Below are 22,057 nucleotides of genomic sequence, written 5' to 3' on the forward strand. Positions count from 1 at the left end.
GCAAAATAAGTACATTACCTAGAAAAGAAAATGCATAGAGTCATATGAATTGGTCATCTAGTTCACCCCTTGCAATGAGCAGGGACATCTTCTACCTGAGCAGGTTGCTCAGAGTCTTCTCAAACCTGACTTGGATGATTCCAGGGATGAGGAATCGGCCACATCTCTAGGCAGTCTATTCCACTACCTCACTCCCCTCATGGTAAAAAAATCTTTATATCTAGTCTACATTTACACTCATTTAGTGATTTTTGGTTTAAAGACATTACCCCATGTCCTATTGCAACAGGCAACTAAGAAGTTTAGCCCCATATTTCGAATTATAAGCACTCATTTAGTACTTAAAGACTGGAATGTGGTGTCTCCAGAGCCTTCTCTTCTCCAGGCTGAACAAACTCAACTCTTTTAGCTTCAAAAAACACCACTTCGTCCTGAGTTCCTCCTGAGTATAGCAGAGAGAATCCTCCTCTTTTTTTCTTTTTGGTTTGGAGTTCTTTGAGATTTTTGGTTTACAGAGATGCTTACTCAGGGCTTATGTGTAGATAGCAAGATTAACTTTGGCTGGAGCCAAATTAATCTGCAGTGATGAAGCAAACAAAATCACTAAATGTCAAATATATTCAAAATACTTCCAATAACCTTCATTGAATTCTTCTTCAAGGGCAAATAACTCCTCTTGAGATTGAAATAACTAACAAGTATAAAACATTTTGATATAAAGAACTGCCACATCACCACTTATCCATGATTCTTGGCAAATTTTGCAGTACTGTAGCTTAGGTAGCTGCAGTAACAGCCCAGATATAAAATACAAGGACTTAAAATACTATTTTGAAAAGAAGTAAACATTAATTTTCAGTTTGGGGCTAGAGTGTTTCACATCTAAAAAAAATCCAGTACAGATAATAACAAAAGGCATAATTAAATAATGCCACAAAGCTTATATTACTTTTAACCTTGTCTTATAAATATGTACATAGTTCAGATGAATTCACTGAACTATGTACATATACTACTACCAGATTAATATAAATGCAAAACAATTTAATCAGAATTATTTATGCTAGATCAACAACATTTCTTGTGTAGAGTAACTCTAGGAAGTTGCAGTGAACTGAAAATGCTCCTAATGATTTTGTCTTTGTGGAGTAAATCTATCAAATAATCATATCTTTCTAGCTCTTCTCGGGAAGAAATCACCTCACTTTCCATGTTTTCCATTTGCAAGAAATTGCAAGATAAAATATATAATGAAATACTCAACTGGCAGAGAAGTCTATCTTTTCTTGCTGACTAGTGAAAAGTGTACTTCTGTCTCAGAAGTTTATGCCATATATTGAGGAATGAAATATGCAGGCAAGAAGCAACTTTTTTATGTAGTATTAACAGGCATATATCCAAGTCTGCACGTATACTCTCTGGGGATCACAAAGGAATTCTCTGAAGTGTGAAATCACAGTAAGTACTTCAAAATATGGCAAAACTGCAGAACCTAAGATAGTTCTATAAATCAAGAATTTGGAACCAAGATCACAATTATAAAAAGCGAGACTCAATCCAACTACAGAGAAGTTGTTTCTCTATAAGTTGTTGAAAACTTCTTCAACATTTGTATTTCAAAGCTGTAAAACTTACAACTAAAGTCATATGCTTACTGTGTTCTTTCTTGTCAGGAAGCAGCATTTTCTCTTGTAAGTTATGTTTTCCTCAATGAGTCATAAATTAAAGAACTTTCCAGAGGAACACAAGGAACAATGGTTCAAATTTTATAATGCAGCATGCATTAGAATACCAAAAGGCTTCTACTGCATTTTAATGACTCATTTTGCTGTTGAAGAGGAAATGCCAGCTGATGTACACTAAAGTTAATAAGGACCTGAAGGAGCTAAAACTGATACTTAGCTTCAAGTATCTTTGGTACTCACTGTAAAGAATTGTGCCATTTAGAGCAGTTGTTTTCACTGTCAAGTACAGAGTCGTCAGATTGCTTGTTTCCTGCCCAGATGCAGTCCTGGTATCAGATACAGATGTCAGAGAAGGTAGCTCCAAATAAGAATTTCCAGTGAAGGATGGAAAAAACAGTGCTATGTCTGAAATGAACAACAAAAAGCTAATTTTATTAATTTATTACAAAATAAAGTAATAAAATTCAAGCACTTTAGAGAGATCCATTTTTTTATACCTGTGAATAGCATCATCAACTATATTATTTGCTGAGCATGCATATAAATTTCTTTAATTTCAAACGTTCAAATCAAATACACAGAAAATGAAAAAGTTCTAGCATCTGCCCATTACCAGAAGTGAAAAGATCATTATAGGAGGTACTAATGCTAGAAGATGCATGTTAAAAAGACTGTCATAAATTTTCTTCTTTACAGATGTGTCAGTACACAACTTTTGTCCTTTGACATCTGTGTGAAGTACTTTTAATTTTTATTTCTAGATGGGAAACCCAGTTTTTCTTCATTTTCAGAATACTTACATTTGTGGGGTTTGAAATTATAAAGAGAATGCCATTGAGCAGAATATGCATTTTTCCACTACACTAGTCTGGAAATGAATAATTTTTAAGAGAAAATTTTTAAGTGTGAAGGCTTAACATTTACAATGTTTATTGCATTCATTACTTTAGTCATTATGGCTTTTGGGATTTTTTTTACCCTTTAGACATGATAATAGTATCATGAATGCAAGAAAAAATAAGCTAAAACTAATTGAGGTTAGGCAGAATGTCTTCCCAATGCCTTAAGAAACCTATTTAAGCAAAATACCTTGAAGATTTCCCAGACTGATCACCAGTGATATGAATAAGGAATAAGCATAAAAAAAAATATTTTGAGTTCAGATCATATTTTTGCAAAGAAATTTTTAGTTTAATGAACTAAAACTATACAATGGATCTGTGAATGATGATTACACATGGGCATGACTAACACTTAAAAAAAATTGTATTCACTTTATTAATTTTTTGTGAATTTTGTTGAATTTTTATTAATTTGGTTTGTGAATCTGACCACTGTTTATCCTCTGCTGTTTTTATTTGACATAAGAAAAAAGGACAAAAGGAAAGGCCTAGCTAAATAAGCATATGCAGAAGGACAGTCATTAAAAAACACCACACCCTGACAGCAATAGAAAAACAGCAATGACTAGTCGTGTTTCTAAATCATAGGTCTGAAAAAGTCAGGATTGTTGGAGAAAGTGGAAAAAGATATGAGACGAAAAAAGGTCAGTGGCATTGCAAATCAGAAGCAGATCTACATGATTATGAGGGTTTTTTGCCTAATTAAATTCATACTTTCAAGAGAAACAGTACTAGGAGGTCAGCAGTGTAGTGCAGGGCCACAAACAGGATTAAGTGCTGGGTTCTCTTTCACATGAGGGAAGGCTGAGAGAGCCAGGACTCCTAAGGCTGCAGAAGAAACAGCTCAGGTGGATCTTAACATCTGTCTGTAAATACATGGGGATGACAAAAAGGGAGCCAAACTTCTCTCAGCAGTGCACTTGATAGCAACGGGAACAAATCAAAACCCAAGAAATTACCCCTGAACACATGGAAGCTCTGTTTCACTGTGAGGGTGGTCATCATTGGCCTAGGTTACCCAGAGGGGTTTGTCAGGTCTCAGTTCCTGGAGATTTTCAAAACCAGACTGGGCAGGGTTGTGAGAAACCTGTTCTAGGTTATCCTGCTCTGCTTGAGCAGGGGTTTGGACTTGATGGTCTCAAGATGATGGTCCCTTCCAACCTCAAAAAATTGGTGATTCTGTTATCCTTCACAGGGAGGCTCTGTGCACTCAACTTTTATTATTCTTGAAGTGCAGTGCCTTTAGAAATCTCAGTGTAGTTCAGTACTCACGATGTAGTGGTACACTGAGCAACAAAGCTGTTAAAATGTCTTTTATTAGGTAGTTAAAAAAATCCCAACTAATCAATTTGGAGAGTAACTGTCCACAATTTATATTCTAAGTTAAAATTGGTCTGTGAACTTTCTTTCAGCTAGGTGAAGGGAAGGGGGAGAAGAATGAGGAGGGGAAGAGATCATGGTATATCTGGGCAATCTTGAAAGGAAGGACAATCTCATTACTCCTTTAGGAAGGATAGCTCCCTTCAAAGGAGGCATCTCCCCTAAAGATTTAAAACTTTCCAGGGAGTCCAGCACTTGCATCCAAAGAAGTCTTTGCATTGATGTATAGGAAAAACTACTGAGAAAAGATTATATTTCAACAGTCCTGTCTACATCTGCAATGCTGTGCCCAGAGCAGCCTAGGCTTCCATCACCAGTGCTGTGAAGTCCTCTCAGAAATCAGCAGAAGAGACACAGCAAATACAGCAACTGCATCAGAAACAAATGCATTCCTGGCAAAAAAAAGCCATCCAGAAATGCCAAGATGCAGAGCACATCCTCTTCCCTATGGTGCACAGGCTATTAGCCCGCTGATCCTTAACAGTCATTTTCTGCCCTAAAGCTGTACAACAGCTGCAATCTGTTGCAAGTCTACAACATCAGTAAAGAGGTCATTGAGAGCACAGGGATTAGTCTTCTGCTTGGATGAAGGGTCTAAGTGGGAGAAAACAGATTGAGTCTGTGTATTAAGAACCTAAAACCTATGTTTGTGATACAGTACACAGAGAGAACACTATGAGCAAAGCTGCCAGTCGGGACAAAATTTTTCCACTTCCCTCATTCCAGTAAACTCTTAATTAGCAGAAATTAAAGTCCCATGAAGCACTGACCATGGCTGCACACATCAGATCCAAAGAAGGGCATCTGCTGAACTACAATAACCTAATTCACTACCACATCATGACAGTATTTTAGTACTGCTTCCTAGAAATATTTACAGTTCTTCATATTTGAAGATGATTGCTGGCAAAAAATAATTTAGTATTTAATATATTTCACAGGACAGGCTAACAAGAAGAACCCAATTCTGCCCTGGGTCCACTATCTGAGAATGTCACCTCTGTCTCTGATCACAAGGACTCTCTTCCACTGAGGCAATGGTCTCCAAGTGAGTACATGCAACCTAAGGGGTTCTCAAAACAATTAACTAGGATGCAGGAAGAAATAGAAAATTTCTCATATTTTTAGGATAAAAAAGATTACAAATAAATCCAGAGAAAAAGTTTGTAAGAGACTCCACAGAGTTGGGTCTGAATTACCTGACAAGCACATATTACTAAGAATTCTACTTTAACAATTTAATGGAAGACTCAAATTTTCTACTGAAATAAATAGATTAGCTGGGATATTATTTATGAAAATTTTGACAATAACACAGTACAACAAGAAAAAGTTGAGAAACACCAGTAATTTTCTATTATGTCCCTACCTGATTTTGTCTTAGTCAGAAAATAAAGCGGAGCAAGGGGAAGGATATAGGTTTCTACTGCTACTAAAATGGAATCAATCTGTTTCCACTCCTACCTCTAATTTTCCCTTTGCATTCTTCAGTTTTTATTACAAGACTGGCTTAGCTTGAATTTGATTAAATTCTGTTGAATTATTTTTAAAATATATTTTTCAGTCCTGAAGACATTAAGAGTCATCAACTGCACCAACCATCACTAAATAAATTCAAATGAGAACCAAGAAAGACTTTTAACATCACAAAATCCAAGAAAGAGAAGAAATGCATTCATCTTCTGGTAGGAAAATCAGACCCAGCATCTGACTAAGCTTGTTTACAATCTACAAAGTAGAAAACTTCATTGAATGTCCCTGGTCCTCTTTAATAATTGAAGTAAATAGGTAACCCTAGGATGTGATTATCCTCACCCAATCATGACTTAAACTGACCTATTTCTCAATTTGCTATAAAAGGACTTGAGAGTCAATAGTTTAGGTGCAAACATGTATGCAGCAATATCTGAAGGCAGATGAATAATTCTCATTCTTGTTGCTTATGCATCAGAGATAGACACCCTGCAGAAGGATTTTCTTTAGGCAAAACCAAATTAGTACAGTAGTTTTGAGTTGAAATGTTAAAGATGTGAACTGAACAGGATACCAGAATATTTAGTCAGGGGATTAAAGTCTGAATTTGCTTTTTATATCTTTCAATTACAATGGTAAACATCCTCTGAAATCTATGGACAGATTCTGTGCTTGTTCTTCTTTTCCATCAGTCAGAGAATGTGATAGAAGCACAGGTGATAAAAACTTTTACAAGCAGTGCAGCAAACCTTTTCCATATTATCAAGAATGGAGGTGTTCCCAGCAGGCAGAAAGTCAGTTAAGAATCAATATCAAGGGTCTGATGAATGCATGATCTGTTCTATCCATGTCATGCTCACAGAATATCCCAGGCAACCAAATTTAACCACCTTAGAGTATGCATTCTTTTATCTTATGTTCATGGTGTGAAGAAAATCAAAGTGAATTAAATATGATTCAGAAAATTCCTAGGGATTATGTCTGGTACACATGAAATCTGACTTGGGTGTTTCATAAAGCATCACACGCACCTACACCAGTACAGAAATACAGTAACCATTTCCTATGAAATAATTGATTAGCTGAGTTCAGCTGTTTCAAGACAATAAAATATGAAACAAAATAAATCTTACCCATGCTGCTTTCATTCATTTGTCTCAATGCACAAAAGCCTCCTGCCTGCTCTAACTGAACTTGAACATAACAAAGCACAAAATCCTTACAAAATAAAATGCACAAGTGTTCCTCTATCAGGCCAGCCTGGTGCCTTTTTGATAATGCTCTCCACTGCCAACTGGGAGGTCTGAAATCAGATCACTGACTTAATCTCTTACTTTGCAGACTGCTAGGGCCTTTGAATGGCAGAAAGACAGTACATTTAATTGTGAAGACTCAAGAGAAAAGCACTAAGGGCAATGGGTCATATAAGCAATCCTTAGAGCAGGACATCAATTCATTTTCATTGAAAGAAACTGCCATACAAGTAGAACAGTAATAGAAGAAAAGACTTAAAAAAATTAGGAAAATAAAGCAGAAGATATTCAGCAAGCATGCATTTGCAAAGGTACAATGAAACACAGAACAGAAATAGGGATGATCAAAGGGATGGCATTGCTTCCAGATGGAGAAACAGAACAGGCCTATTCAACATGCAGAGGAAAATGTGAGTAAGAAATGACAGCTCCATGTCTTGGAACACAGCAGGTAAGGGAATTCAATTACTCAATTATTGTTACTATCAGGTCACAGGCTTGCAAAACAAAAGGAAATTCTTACTAACTTTTTGCAGAATGTCTGGGGTAATTTATTGCCAAAAGATATTATGTAGGTCAAAAGTATATAAAAATAATGAAAAATTAAGAGCAATACAAGAACAAGGGAAACTAATCCACCAGCCTAGCAAATACAATGGAACCACAGGTCAGGAAACCTTAGTCTCGTTGATTGGTGGAAGCTGAAGTAATGCACTTGGGGAAAAATCTCTGTTGTCCTGTTTTATATATCCATTTTAAAGAGTGACTGTTTTTTCTCTGAGACAGGATATTGAGCTAGATGCCCTCCTGACTTGATCTGGCTTGTGATTTTTGTGTGACTTGTTCTGCTCTGTGTATCACTACTAAGACTGCATGACAGAAACTAAGAGAGATGCAGACCATTTAACATAAAGGAAATTAATGATTCCCTAGATATCTGAAGCATACAGCAATTGTCATCACCTAGTGCCTAGAGTTACCCATCTCCTTTGATGGCTGTATTTCAATAAGCAGATCAAGTCAATGAAAATATGTTATTAGATTTATTGCAAGAAAAAAAAATGTTGATAATTTTAGCATTCCTTAACTACAAAGAATTTGAAGAGTTAGCTGCATGTCTGAAAAAACAAGATCATAGTAAATCAGTTTGATGTTAACATGCTTTGTAAAAAAGCACAAAACAAAGACATAAACAAAGAAACAAAACAAAGAAATAAATATTTTCATATTCCTATTTTATAGCTCACAATATTCCTCTTCCAATCTCACATTTTAGGAAGGAGGAATATTTTTTTTTCCCTATACCCTCAGTCCAATTGATTTTAATATACAAAAACCTCAGTCGATTTACATCAGCAAAGTTATAACTGCATTCATTTACAGAAGAAGAGAATTTAGTCAACTACTGTGTCTGTGTGAATGGATGAAAATTACCTGTCTCAGAATAAGAAGAATTTTATTCAGTTAATGGGCAAGAAACATTATAAATGTCCAGGTGAGATGTGCTGTGTAATTATTAAGTTCTGTAAATTTTTCTGGATGTTACACAGACATGTAAAGTCCAGATGTGTCAGCAAGTACAACAGACTGACATGAAAAATAAAAAAAAATATTAATTCATATTCAACTCAAGATTTTGTGAAAATAGAAATGACACCTCGGCATAAAGATAAAAAGTAGTGAAGATGTTTTGTGTTGAAAAAAATCCCAAACAATCTAGTTATTGTTAGCCCAAATCCACAAACAGAATTAGCCTCTTACTGCCTGTTTTTTCATAGTTTTGAAAACAACACAGTGATTTGTCTTTTTCTGTTTGATTAGTTTCATCTCCAAAATTTATTACTTTTCTCCTAAGTGCATTGGATTTTGAAGCGGAAAGAATGTTCTTAATTGATACTTGTACCTAATCAGATGTGTTTTACCACCTGCATTCAAAATGATGCATAAGTGCTTCTCTTTTCCTGAATTTGACATGGAGGAAATTGGGAAGCTATTATCTAATATTTTTTCAAGCTGAATATATTTGACAGGAAATATGATCTTCCTGCAAAAACACCAGAGTTTTATCTATTTTTAAAAAGCACCCCATCTAGGAGGGAAATGAATGCCCTTTATATCTTAATTTAAATACTTCTATCTTTCCCAATTATGGGAAAAAAAATCTAAGACAGACTCTTAATATGAAACCATAATTTAAACTGGAGCTGTCATATTGCACTGCTATATTTGGTGCTGAAATGCTGGTTGCTTTGAAGGTCGCTGTGACACATATTATGGCAAAATTTAATGAAGCAAGACTTGTAAAAATCTTTTGAAGCTCCCTCAATAATATATTTGTTCTGTAAAATATCACAGAAGATCTACTTGAACATGAGCTTTCACAGTTTTGATTTACATCTAATGAACTGGTAAAAGAAGAAAATGAAATAAAGTATTGCTTTTCAGTGGGAAAGAGGCAGCTGTCATAATATTTTTGAAAACTCATACTTTTCATAACAAGTTGATGTACTAGAGATCATCATTGTAATGAGCACTTTTTGGTTCCACAAATGAGTGGGTCAAATGGCTTAATTTTCTATTGGTTTGTGGTGAGTCTCAGTTAAATGTGTACATATTTTATTTGTATGTTATAATTCTTATGCTTATCAAAATTCCAAGGCCTTTTTCATTTTATTTTATGGGGTATCAATGTGTTTTCAGCCACTTTAATTTTATCTCTGCCATCTAAGTTTAATTTTATTCTCTGCAATGGTGCTTGAACACATAAACAAACATTCCTATCCCAAAGGATCTTAGAAATACTTGAAGAGTAATTGGCTATAAAGGTTTAATTTGGAAAAATATTCAGATTTTTTTCAGTGTGTGTCATACTTAGTCAGTTGAAGAGGAATCTTCCATCTGGATAACATTGCAGACTAATTTGTCATATGGTTGCCACTAGATATTAGATGATCAATATTAAAAGTGAAATGCAAGCTGCAGTTTCAAGAACACTAAATTTAATGTGCTCATGTAAATAGCATACTTTCTGTATTGCTACATTGTGTATGCAACAGGTTTTTATTACTTTCCTGGGAGATTTTAATAGCACTTTCCTATTATTATTTTAGCTATAGAGGTACATAGTTTAAAGAATTGTGTAAATCTAATCAGACTTTTAATCTGAGCTTGTTTTCACAGGTTCAGGGTGCAAAAAAAATGGGAATGTGAAAGCAATTTTTCCTCCATCTCTTAATTATATTAACATCTTGCTATGGCTTCCTTTGGGAATCATGTAGCTAACTCAAAGGCTTGGTGGGAAAAAACCAACAAAAACAGGCATAAAAGGATACTTAAGGGTTAAATTCATTAAAAAATTAAATTAGTATCAGAGTATGGATTAGAAAACCATGTATTTTCCTCTGTTTGCCCTTTCCTTTGAGGATTCAAAAACCGGTAGTTTTCAAAATCCCCAGTTTTGCTAATGCAATTTTTTTTTTATTTTTAGCCTAAAATGCAAAGTATAAAAAATGGAGAATTATCTATATAGACAGCTTGCCTATTCCTTTCCTTTATTTCCTACCATTTATCACTGTTACATTAGTTAGGAATTATAAAGCTAGAAGTAACACTTATATATAATGATCACTTTAAACATTTACACTGCAACAGATGCACTGTTGGTCTTGGAAAAGTATTTTCCAATTGATTTTTAATATATTTACTGTGTTAATATTTAAGAACAATGAAACAATAATAACAAATTGGAATTGTAGTAACTTTGATTGTTTTCTTGGCATTTGCAAGACAGCAATTGGGGAAGCATGTTCATTTACAGATATTTATGTTTGCTTAATCCCAAGAGCACTAATTTCAACATATTTTAGTTGGGCTCAGCATTGTGGGCACACAAACCAGTTCAGTCACATGAAATTCCTAAAGAATATTACAATCAAGAAAGCAAACTTATCTGGATTAAAACAATCAGGTGGACAATTGAAAAGGAATTAACTTCCATAATTCCTAAGTTTTTAGCAGCCTTATTCAGCCAAGTTGTAATACTCTGACATCTTAGGTTTTATCTTGGCTATAGTCTTTAACTGTAGAATCCTCATTCTCCCGCTTCCAAAATATAACTGGTAGAAGTTCCCGATGAGATGGATGTTCAGAATTAAAGCTTTCAGTTCATCTGCTTGCTTTTCTTCCATTGATTTGATGTGAGAGCATTAGCAAACTTTTACTGTGAGTGTAGGTGAAACAAGGAGAGAACCTCTTCAATATATCTGTACATTGCCTTGTTTGTGCCAACTCTGGCATGGATTTTTAGACCGGGCTTTGAGCAACCTGTTCTACTTAAAAACATAACTGCTTTTTTTATGGGGAGTTCAACCAGATGGCTTATACATGACTCTTCAACCCAAACCATTTGCTGATTGTATGATTTTATTAAAGCAGAAGTGACTAAACAGGAGACAAGACCCTAACTGCCTTCCCATAGCTGCTGCTTCTTGGGTCAGCGCAATCCTTCCTGAGGAGGAAGGGGCAGACTGCTTTCCTGAGGAACAGAGCAAGCTCCATTTGGAGACAAAAGAAGCCTACAGCATGGCTCTAAACAAAGCATTCCCAAAGCCTTTTTCCCCCCTTTTCCATTCTTCATGACCAAAAATGCGTGCTCGAATTGATTCCCGAAGGTAATAAAAGGCCTGTGAAGAAAGCCACCAGTCTTGAACAGATCTTTTTGCAGCCTTTTTTGCTTAGAGAGCAGATCTTACTTTTGTCTATACAGGGAGTTAGTGGTTTGTGTTCCATGCAGGATAATTTGAGGCCAAGATTTCTTTCGTATGTTGGGGCTCTATCTGAAAGAGCAGCAAAACAGCCCTTCAACTCTAGCTTTACTTGGGAATCTGAAAAATGGTTGCTCCAGACTGAAACATCTTTTTTCAAAATCACTTCTGGTACTCTTTTTCCACTTGGTGCAGAACATCACATGCCTACTGATTTCTTCACATGCCAAAATCTTCCTTTTGTTTAACTGTACAGAATTAGATTTTAGCATGTACAGAATTAGATTTTAGCACTACTTTTGCCCTCTTTTCATTGGTGTAGGTAGATCTACTCCAGCAGGTTGTTGAACTTAAATGAATAGCAAGGTGGTCAGTGAAAGGATGGAGATAATTTTATCCTACAGAAAAGTATCTGCACAAAAATATTTCCTTTTCTCTGTGGCTTACTGCAGATTTAAAATACATTAATTTCAAGATAAACAAGACTTCTGCTTGATAGCAATTCAAGTCCTGGTGTCCAAGCTACAACACTAGAATATAGTTTGGAAAATGCACTGATTGAAATGACACAAATGATGGAAAGCAAATGACAAGTTATTTTCCAGCATTTGCCAATTGTTAAGAAACAATTTCTTGTGTACATGCATATTCCTATAAGGAAAGGACTCCAGGAGGTGAATAATCATGTCTTACCGGCAACAATACAAATACAGAAACATTTTTCATGGACTAAAATAATCCTTGTTCCTCAACACCATGTAAAAGAGAATTTCTTAAGCAAGGTATGAGGCAGCAGTAGATCTTAAGTATACCTAGCTTCATTATGAAAAACACAAAGGTACTATTAAGAATTGCTTGATTATTTTTTTCCTGTTGTTTTATTAATTGTTGAGCTAAGGAATTCATCTTGTGGTATCTTATTTTCAAATAAATATCTATTTTAAAATAGTGTGTTGTGTTCTGTCAGGGATTTTCAAACTGACTATTTCTTTCATTGATATCAATGATATTCTTGTGTAGAGGGATGACTTTTGCTTTATTTTTAGGGAGAAAAAGTGATAATTTTGGTAGTTTTCTGTTATGAGACAGAAAACTGTCTGTTGAACAGTTGAGTAGCAATTACAAAAAAGTCCAGCACTGCAAAGCTGAAACGGAACTCTTTGTGGAACAGAGAGTGAACTTAAAATTTAAGATTTTAATGTAATATAAACTCAGGACAGTCTTCCCTGCAACTTGATAATGAAAAGGGTGGGAGATAAATAATCATTCTTTTATAAGATTTAGGAAATTCTACATATTTTGGAAGTGAGGTCAAGGTAAACTAAGTATACATTTGAAAAATGGATGACCCCTTCTGCTACTTAGCCAAAATTCTCCTCCTCACGTTAGTACAAATGTCTGTGGATAGTCTGAGAAAAAAGCCTATCATAATAATGTGCACCAGCACAGTTTGCTGCTGGTAAATATAACAGCTGAACTCACAGGACAGAAGCATGTTTCAGATAAGAGATGCTTAAGTACTGATTTACACCATGTGAAGGAATCGTGCTCCCTAGCTAGAAGGACAACTGACTAACAAAAAAAAGGAGAAATGACAATTACATTTAAAACATGACTTTTAAGAAGTCCTCAGACAGGCTTTCATCCCTCACACCTGTCCTAAAAAGTGACCTGCACTGGGATGTCCACCTGTTTCCCCAATAACCCAACACAGAACAGGAAGAATTTGGAGTCTGTGCTGTCCACTAGGTCAAAGTCCTTAATTAGTATCCAGAAATCTGCAAATGCCCGGGTCTCCAGGTCTGAGGAAGGAAATCCTGCACTTCTGGACACCCATCAGATCATCCAGAAGTTTACAGATTATGGTCTACTTGCTCCAGAGACTAATGAATTTCTGCAAGAAATTCATTGGATATTATTTCTTATTCCTGTAGAACCACCTGTCTCAAGCTTGCGAAAATCTTGGTGAGTTTTTGATGGTAATAGTCTCAAAGTACTAGGTCCCAGCAACCATCTAATTTTGGTTTTATTGTTCCAAATGGAAATAAGAAGGAAAAACCCAAACTCCTAAATTTTTTCCCCACAGTTGAAGAATGAATTTCTTCAGCAAAGTTTAAAAACTATCCATATAACACATTGTGAAAGTACTATTTTACTTCTAATTTTTTTTCTGCTTTATTTATTACTTTTCACACTGCATATTTTTATATATGCTGCTTCCATCAACCAGGAGAAGATAAAATAATCTACATTTTTTTTCATTCTTGTCTTAAAAATGGTAATTTTCGGGCCAAAAGTTTAGATAGGAAATACAGGCATAAATCCATCCAGTACATTCCAAGATTAAAGAGAGAATGGAATATTTTAGTATAAATATTAAAGAGAGAATGGAACCAACCATAAGAATTTATATGAAATATATTCATTTACTTTCCATATTTAGACAGAAATGCTTTTGAAGTTCATAGCTATAAGTTATTTGATTAGGACATCTTTCCACATAGCAGCTTCTCAAGAATATCCTTGATGTATTAGAATAAGGAAACAAATGAAAGTAATGCCTTCCTTTTCAAAGTAAACACTTCTGATTGTCTTCTCTTGCTTCCATGATGAGTCCAGAACATATATTCTCACCCATTCCAAGACTGAGAGATTAATACTTCACCTCAGGTTTGATATAAATTTCAAATTTAGCTTTGATAGTCTTTCTATCAGCTGCCTACTAAGGCAGACAGAAATATGTGAAGCAAGATGTTCATCAGGATTGTGTGATACCAGAAATCCCATGGTGCTGGAGCTAGAAAGTCTGCTGCCCTCACTATTGGAAAGCTAAAAACCCTTCTGGGTTCTCAGCTGGTATATTTCTGTTTCTGACCTTAGAGCTGCTGACAAAGGACATTATATGCAAGAAAGCTGGTTAGCAATTTTTTTAACTCAAAAGCACTGATGTCTATACTGCAGCAGGAGTTTTTTAGAAGAAAAGGTTTGAAACTCAAATACTTCTAAGTATGTAATACAGTATAACTGGCACCTAGCAAAATAAACCTCAAGTACTGATAGCAAAATAACCAATCTTTTACAGATAGCTATTTTTTACTTTGTTCCATTTGTCACTGGCCTATGGCTGATACCTTTTAAATAGCAATTTATCTACCATTTTACACTAACTTATTTCCATTACCTAAGACATTGGAGCATACTATCAAAATATAAAAAGAGTAAATTTCCTTTTGTATAGCTAAAATTAACCAATAATCTGGAACAGAATTAATTGTTGAATAGGCCAGTCTTTTGCAGCATTAATTATAATGTCAAGAGCTACTTAATTAAGTTCAGTACTTTTCTTCTTGTTGTTACTTATTAAGTTATTTTTTCAATTTTAAATCTCAGAGGTTCCACAGTAAATTTCAATGGCATGACTGCACTGTTTTTAGCTGTGATAGAAGCAGAGCTGTGTGGTGCTATATTTTGGTTTTGTGATGAAAGCAGTGTTCCTCATTCTACTTCCATTTCTCTTCCCCATCCCACTGGGAAGGAGGGAGGAAGGGAGGGAGGGAACAGCTGTACTGGATTGAGCTGCCTCCTGGGCTCCTTAAACCACAACAGTGTTCCAGGAAAAATACTTTCAGGCCCTCTAGAATGCATTGCAATGCAGGTTGTTGTCATTTTATAGAAACCAACTATCAATAATTCTGAAGAGGGGGTGAAGCTCCTTGCTCAGCCTTGGATACTGAAAATAATATCTGGGAAGTATGGATCTGCCTACAGTAATAAGGCTGAACAGCAAACTTTGAAAATCTTCATTAATTGGTAAATGCAAGAATTTCTAAAAACGTCTGAAATGTCTGAGGTAACAGAATTTAAAACAAGAATTTCTAGATTAGAACTAATTGAGGTATCACTCTCTTGACAGTCCTCTTTGTATACCAACTGTTTTTTTTCCTCCAACAAAATCTAAAAAGTCATTGAGAATGACAGGCCTGGCAAAATGCAACGTGAGGTATTGAAAAGGAGAAATAAAGGAGGCAGATAATATTTCTGGGAGCCATCATTAAAAAAAAATAAACCACACCATTTTAAATGCATCACTGGTGCAAGCAAAGAATAGCTAGAAGTTGCACCAAGAATTTACAATAGTCAATTTTTGGTTCACAAGCATAGTCCAAGTAACACTTTTAATTCTTTACCTCCAAAGACTATGGACCTGAGCTGTGCAGAGAGGAGCCTCTCCCAGGCTCTGCTCCTATAATACAAAGCAGTTACTAACAATTCCTTTCTGATAGGACATGGGTCCTTAGGATGGGAAATCTTATTTAAAGCCATTGGCAGGACTACAATTAAGTTTCATCTTGAGAACTATCTGCACTACTGTAATATTCATTTTCTGTATTTTTTTCCCCCAGTCTAATAAGCAATTACAAAATAACCTCACAATGTCACAGCTCTGCCACTAATGTCACACAATATCATGGTTCTCTGGTACATGCAAAAAAACCTACATGAAAGCAGAGAATAAAACAATACTGCAATCATATTTACTGCTACTTTTAAATACACATTCCCCATCTGCCTTACTAATATCTGCTAGGCTATAAATAGTAATGTAGGAAACTACTTATTTTTCTAATCATAGTTGAAAAATTGGGATGAGAGGAAGGAACAAGGTTTAAATGAACTATCATTCGGCATAGCTCAGGTGCAGCTTAGAACAGTAGCAGTGCTGATTATTCTTTTGGAATAAACACAATCCCAAGACACACTGAAAGGGTAATAAAATCAAAATATGCTCAGAAGAGCATGTCCCAGCATAAGGAACATCTGCCCTTTCAATTTGTGTTATCTAATTATTAAAAAAAAGTACATTTTGCATTTTAATGCTGTTTGAATTTTCATCTTTGAATCTCTGTTTTACATTTAGTCACACCTCAGATATTTTCTCCCTAACAGTCTCCGTGCTGATGGATTTCATATTGGAAAATGCAATTGCTTTTCTGGATTTTACATTCATTTTGTAACAAACCTACTAAAAAGTACCACAGTGGGTGAACTGCAGGTAAATGATCCAACACAGCTTTAATCTAATTTATCTGCTAAATCACTTTAATTAGCTTTGGACTGTCAGCTATTACTTCCAGATTTTTACAATAGAAAGATGAATGAAAGCACTTATTTGAAAAAAAAGTACTCCTACGCACTTTCCTCAAGTCAAATAGCCTCCCACAAAGTAAAAAAACAAGTGGGAAAAAACCACATGTCATTAGTATGGCACTTCTATTTTATTACTTGGATATAAGGCACAAAATAACTAACATCTGTCATTTTGTAAAATGCTCTTCACCTTTATTATCTAATGTCTAGTAGAGAGTGAGCAGTCTTGTTTAGACTGATTTAAATTCATGTATATTTTAATGCATGCTTATAAAATTTGAAATTTGCCATTTGGCTTGTTTTTCTACTGTGTTTACTTATGTCAGACTCAGTAGGATAAATCCAAAATAAAGTCTGTAAAGCAATGTATGATAGTGACTACGAATGAGCAACCATTTTTAATAATATAAAATATCACAAAAATAAACTTATTCTCTTTTCAGATGTTGGACCAAAAGAATGAAAACTTGGGTTTTTTTTCTTTATTGCACAGCATGCAAATAAACAATAAATGTTTAAAACCGCATTATATAGTGCATGTTGCTTTGTTTCTGAGCAGCAAATGTTTTGAAAGTAGTTTCATAATGATTATGAAGAACAAATTGTGTGAAATAAGTGAACACTTTCAAAATGATATCCAAATATAAAATTAATTTTAAAATCATGCTGGCATTGCTAAGAGCACACAGTAGTGGTCTTGATAAGAGACCAAGTTGGCTTTGTTAGACTTGTTTAAAACTGTAGAAGAGAAACAAGGGAGAAAATGATAACATGAACATAGACGAGCACCTTACCCAACCACCTAAGTCTTACAAGCTGACATAATTGCCTTTTAATCTATGGGAAGTTTTCATATATATTAAGAACTGTGTGGCCTCCTTTGGCAATAAATTAATTTATCTGCTACTATGACATACAACTCTGCCATGAAACAGAAAGTGTGGTGACTAAACTGAAACTACTACTGTAAAAATTTACTGTCTGGTCTTCAATTAAATTCTCATACTTACATAAGGAGTTATCTGGAGCCAAAACCTGTTGATCCTTCTTTGCCTATGTTTATGTGTCAAGGTGACAAAAACCCAAAGTCCTGATCAACAAACTAAGTTAATAATTTTTTTCTCTTCAGTTAGAGAAGAAATCCTTCTGCTTTCCTTGGAGGGGTGGGAACCAGCCACTGAAGGTCATAGATTAAAGCTCTGCTAAGAGAAACATCAGAAATGGGATTTCCAAATGGAGAATTATGAAGGAGGGATCTTAAATTCTGTGGCTAGAAATAGCCAAGCTGTAACAGAGGTGAAACTTGCATATGAATTGAGCTGAAATCTTGGTGTCAAAAGAAGTTGTGCAGCCACAGCCTAACTTAGGATTCTTTTTATGAAGAGGCTGAGTGGATGTCACAGAGAAGACAGAAACATGGCAAGTACACAGTCATTCTTCTGAAAAGTATTCTGCCAGCCTTCAGTGGTTTGCAACTAGCGGACTTTATGAGACAAAGGTTTTGTCTTTGCATTTAATGTCTTCTAAGAAACCTTTATCTCATGAATTTATACATGTTGCTCTTTGAACCTACTTGTAAGGAGTCGACCCTGGCTGGATGCCAGACATCCACCAAAGACTCTTTATCACTCCCCTCTGCAGCTCAGGGGAGAGAAAATGGAACAGAGGGTTCGTGAGTGGAGATAACAACAGAGAGAGGTCAGTAACCAAATACTGGCATGGGCAAAACAGGCTCTAATTAGAGATACTCATAGAATATTACAAAAAAAAAAAAAAAAATCAAAGCAGGATAATCAGACGTAAAATAAGACTTTAAAAATAACTTCCCAGCTCTAACTCCTCCCCCTACAGTGGGACAGAGAAACAGGGAATGGAGGTTATGGTCAGTTCATCACAAGGTGTTTCTGCCACTCACTGCTCAGGGAGAGGAATCCTTCCCCTGTTCCAATATAGGGTCCCTCCCACAGCCAACAGTCTTCTACAAACTTCTGCCACATGGGTCACTCTTCCATGGGGTGCAGCCCTTCAAGCACAGGCTGCTCCAATCTGGATATCCCATGGGGTCACAAGTCCCACCAGGAAACCTGCTCCAGCATGGGCTCCTCTCTCCATGGGTCCGCAGGTCCCAGCCAGGAGCCTGCTCCAGCACAGGCCTCCCATGGAGTCACAGCCTCCTCTCAGGCATCCACCTGCTCCAGTGTGGGCCTCCTCCAAGGGCTGCAGGTGGATCTCTGCATCCCCATGGCCCTCCATGGGCTGCAGGGGCACAGCTGCCTCACCAGGGGCTGCAGGGGAATCTCAGCTCTGACATCTGGAGCATCTCCTGCCCCTCCTTCTGCACTGACCATGGTGTCTGCAGAGCTGTTCCTCTCACATGTTCTCACCCCACTCTCATCTGGCCACAATTACATCTGAGCAATAATCTTTTTTTCCTTCTTAAATATGTTATCACAGAAGCACTACCATAATTTATAATTGGCCAGCCTTTGCCAACAGTATTCCACCCATCACCTCTGTGAATCACATATATAAGAATTATCATCAAAAAGCCACATTCATCAGAGAACCTACTCTCACATCAACAAAACTAACCAAACAAAGCAAGACAAAAATTCCACATACAAAAGCAAAATAACATAATCACAGTACTTAATGAAAATGGACAAGTTACACAGAATCTACCCCTTGTCCCTTTGGTGCTATTACTCAGATATCATGTCATTCACACCATGACATAAGTTCTAGTATCTACAATTTCCTACAAATAAAAAGTCCCACTGCTTAATTGCACTACATGAAGAATACAAGCAGAAGAATCTCAAATAATTTCAGTTAGGATAAGGGTTCCTTTCCTCTCTGAACACAGTGTCTTTGAAACAGCAAAACAACTCAAACCTGTGGGAAAATATGGATTCCATGAAATAGTTCTTTGGACACTTTTTAGCAGACAAGACATTAGCTCCAGAACTGATTTTTTTTTTCCTGAAAAACTTCACATTTATCTTCAGAATCTGAAAACTCAAGAAACCTATTATAACTTTCAGCACATTTGCTGAAGATAATGAGAGAAAGCAAAAAATTCCACTGTTGCCAACTGCAAATTAAAAAAAGTCTTGATGACTAAAAAGTATATAGTCATAGCAAAAGTTAACAAACTACCATTTCTAATGTCAAAATAAATAAAAGACAGTATCATCTGCTATGAAACTAGTTTCTACCAGCATAAATTTACAGTCCGAGCTCAAAAAAGCCCTGGAGCCTGAGTTATTTCTTCACAGACTATGCATTCTGATGTCATGGGAGAAATTCCTGGTCAAAACCCTCACATTCATCCAGACATGTCTACTCTTCATCACTCTATCTGTAAATGAAATTTAATTCATGCCCCAATTCATTGCATTTTTATTCTTCTCAATAACATTACCATCTAATGAAAGAATTGAAGTTTAACTAACTCATCTGAAAAAAGAATATCAGAGGACATACATAGAGAGATTAAGAATTTAATAATTTTTAATTGAAAGAAGGAAAATCTTTTTCCAAATGAGCTACAATTTTAGAAGTAGTGGAAATGCTGATATTATATTCATGTTCATTTATGAATAAGATGTAGTAGCTTAAAATGTTACTGTTCTTCAATTGCTCATTACTGTGCTCTCAAATAAGATCTAATCATATGAATGTGATTCCTTTGAGTACATTTCAGTGCACAGTAAAACACGTTAATTTAAATCATACAAATGAGAGCATTGCAGAATCAACTTTTATCACCATGGATTACAATAATATCCTAAATTAGGATAAATTAAGAGAAAAATTAGACAGTAGACTTACAGTGCAGCAAGTCTGAAAAATATCTAAATATATGTCATTTACTTCATGCATTCAATTTCATGCTTCCAAAAGCTAAATAAGCATTCAGTCTTTTAGCAAAAAGAAAATTTTTGAGATTTAAAATTTTATACAAACCATTGAATAAATATTGCCTTGGGCAGGCATGTGGAAACCATGGACTTCTAAAGAACTAGGTGCCCTTGATAACTTCATTAGCCCCAAATAAGAATAATGATAATAACCCCTAACAAACAGTCAGCAGAAGCTTCTATGGTCTTTGTGTCCTGTTCTTACTTAATTTATGCTTTTTCTGCATTATATTATATTTTATATTATTACAATCCAATGGCTATCATTGCTAAACTTAGTTTTTTAAGGGTTCTTACTTTGTCATGCATAAGGTATTTTGGAATGATCCTGATCAGAATTTTTCATACAAAAAAACCCACCAAACACTCAAATATGATGAGGTTTGCATTGGTTATATTTGAGATAATCAAAAGGGTACTATATTTATGTGAGTGTACTGTCACATAAAATAACAGGAATAAATTGCAACACTTTTTTTCCCAGGATTCTGTGTTTTACAAAGAAGTGTTAGTAGCATTACTTTGTGTGAGAAAGTTTCTGTCATCGTTAAGGGACAGCTGATGTTGAAGTTCAACCTCTACAGGTATGACATTGAGTATTGACGCGAATTGACTGCTAATATTTGGTATAATAAATTTTGTACCAGACTGATTCTATTTTCTTACTTCTACTTACACATAAACATGTGATAGATATTGTATCATGATATCAGTGGGGCATTATTTCACATTTACTAAAAATACAGTTTCAGTTGTTCAACACTTTGTTAAATGAAAAAAAAAATGAAAATTTTTACCATGTAAAATCTGACTCATGTCCAAAAGATGTTTCTAGAATGCTAGGATTTAGCTGTAGTGATTTACAGAGAAACAAGGGAATTAACATTTACAGATTAAGTCTGGCTAGACTCAATTGGCTTTTATTCCTCAGAAGTAATAATCATCATCCACACTTAGAATCATAAAATGGCTGGGGTTGGAAGGGATGTTTAAGGCTCCATCTAGTTCAATATTCATCACCTGGGTGAGAATTGTTGAGGAATGTCCAGACAACTGACATTTCCATGTTGTACATGAGGCAGCTGGGAAGTAGCATGGACAATACCATACATTCATGCTTCAGGGAGGTAGGGCTCTTGTTGCCACACACTCACAGCACCAGGAGCTGCCCAATCTCAAGCTGCTTATGCACACCAACTAACCATGTAAAACATGGCAATAGGGACATCACTGAGCTTTCAATGAACTTCATAAAAATAAATTAAAAAATTGTGGTGCTATCTAATTTATGATTCAGTGTCAGTATCACACCATAACAAGTTGTACTATGAATAATTTTAAATCCATCGGTTAGCTTGCAGGCAGATTTGCCATGTGCTAGAGATAAATGCTTTAAATGTTACTGTCAGTAATTGACTAGGATGCTAGTATTGATGGTGCACCTGTTAAAAGTGTTCTGCTCACTCACAAAGAAGCAGGAAACTCATAGTTTTGCTACATGAAACTTCAGTCCTGAAAAAACAGCCTGCC

At 35.5% G+C, this 22,057-nt stretch overlaps 1 protein-coding gene across 1 annotated transcript in view; it reads right to left on the reverse strand.

Moving 5' to 3' along the window:
* The window catches only part of EYS (EGF-like photoreceptor maintenance factor), a 792,123-nt gene that overhangs the window by 145,482 nt on the left and 624,584 nt on the right, over window positions 1–22,057 (reverse strand). The window contains exon 38 of the mRNA XM_054630570.2: window positions 1,926–2,090. Coding sequence (XP_054486545.2) covers window positions 1,926–2,090 — 165 coding nt within the window. The remainder of the gene's footprint in view (window positions 1–1,925; window positions 2,091–22,057) is intronic.

This window comes from Agelaius phoeniceus, chromosome 3 (assembly GCF_051311805.1).
Source record: "Agelaius phoeniceus isolate bAgePho1 chromosome 3, bAgePho1.hap1, whole genome shotgun sequence".
NCBI classification, from domain to species: Eukaryota; Metazoa; Chordata; class Aves; order Passeriformes; family Icteridae; genus Agelaius; species Agelaius phoeniceus.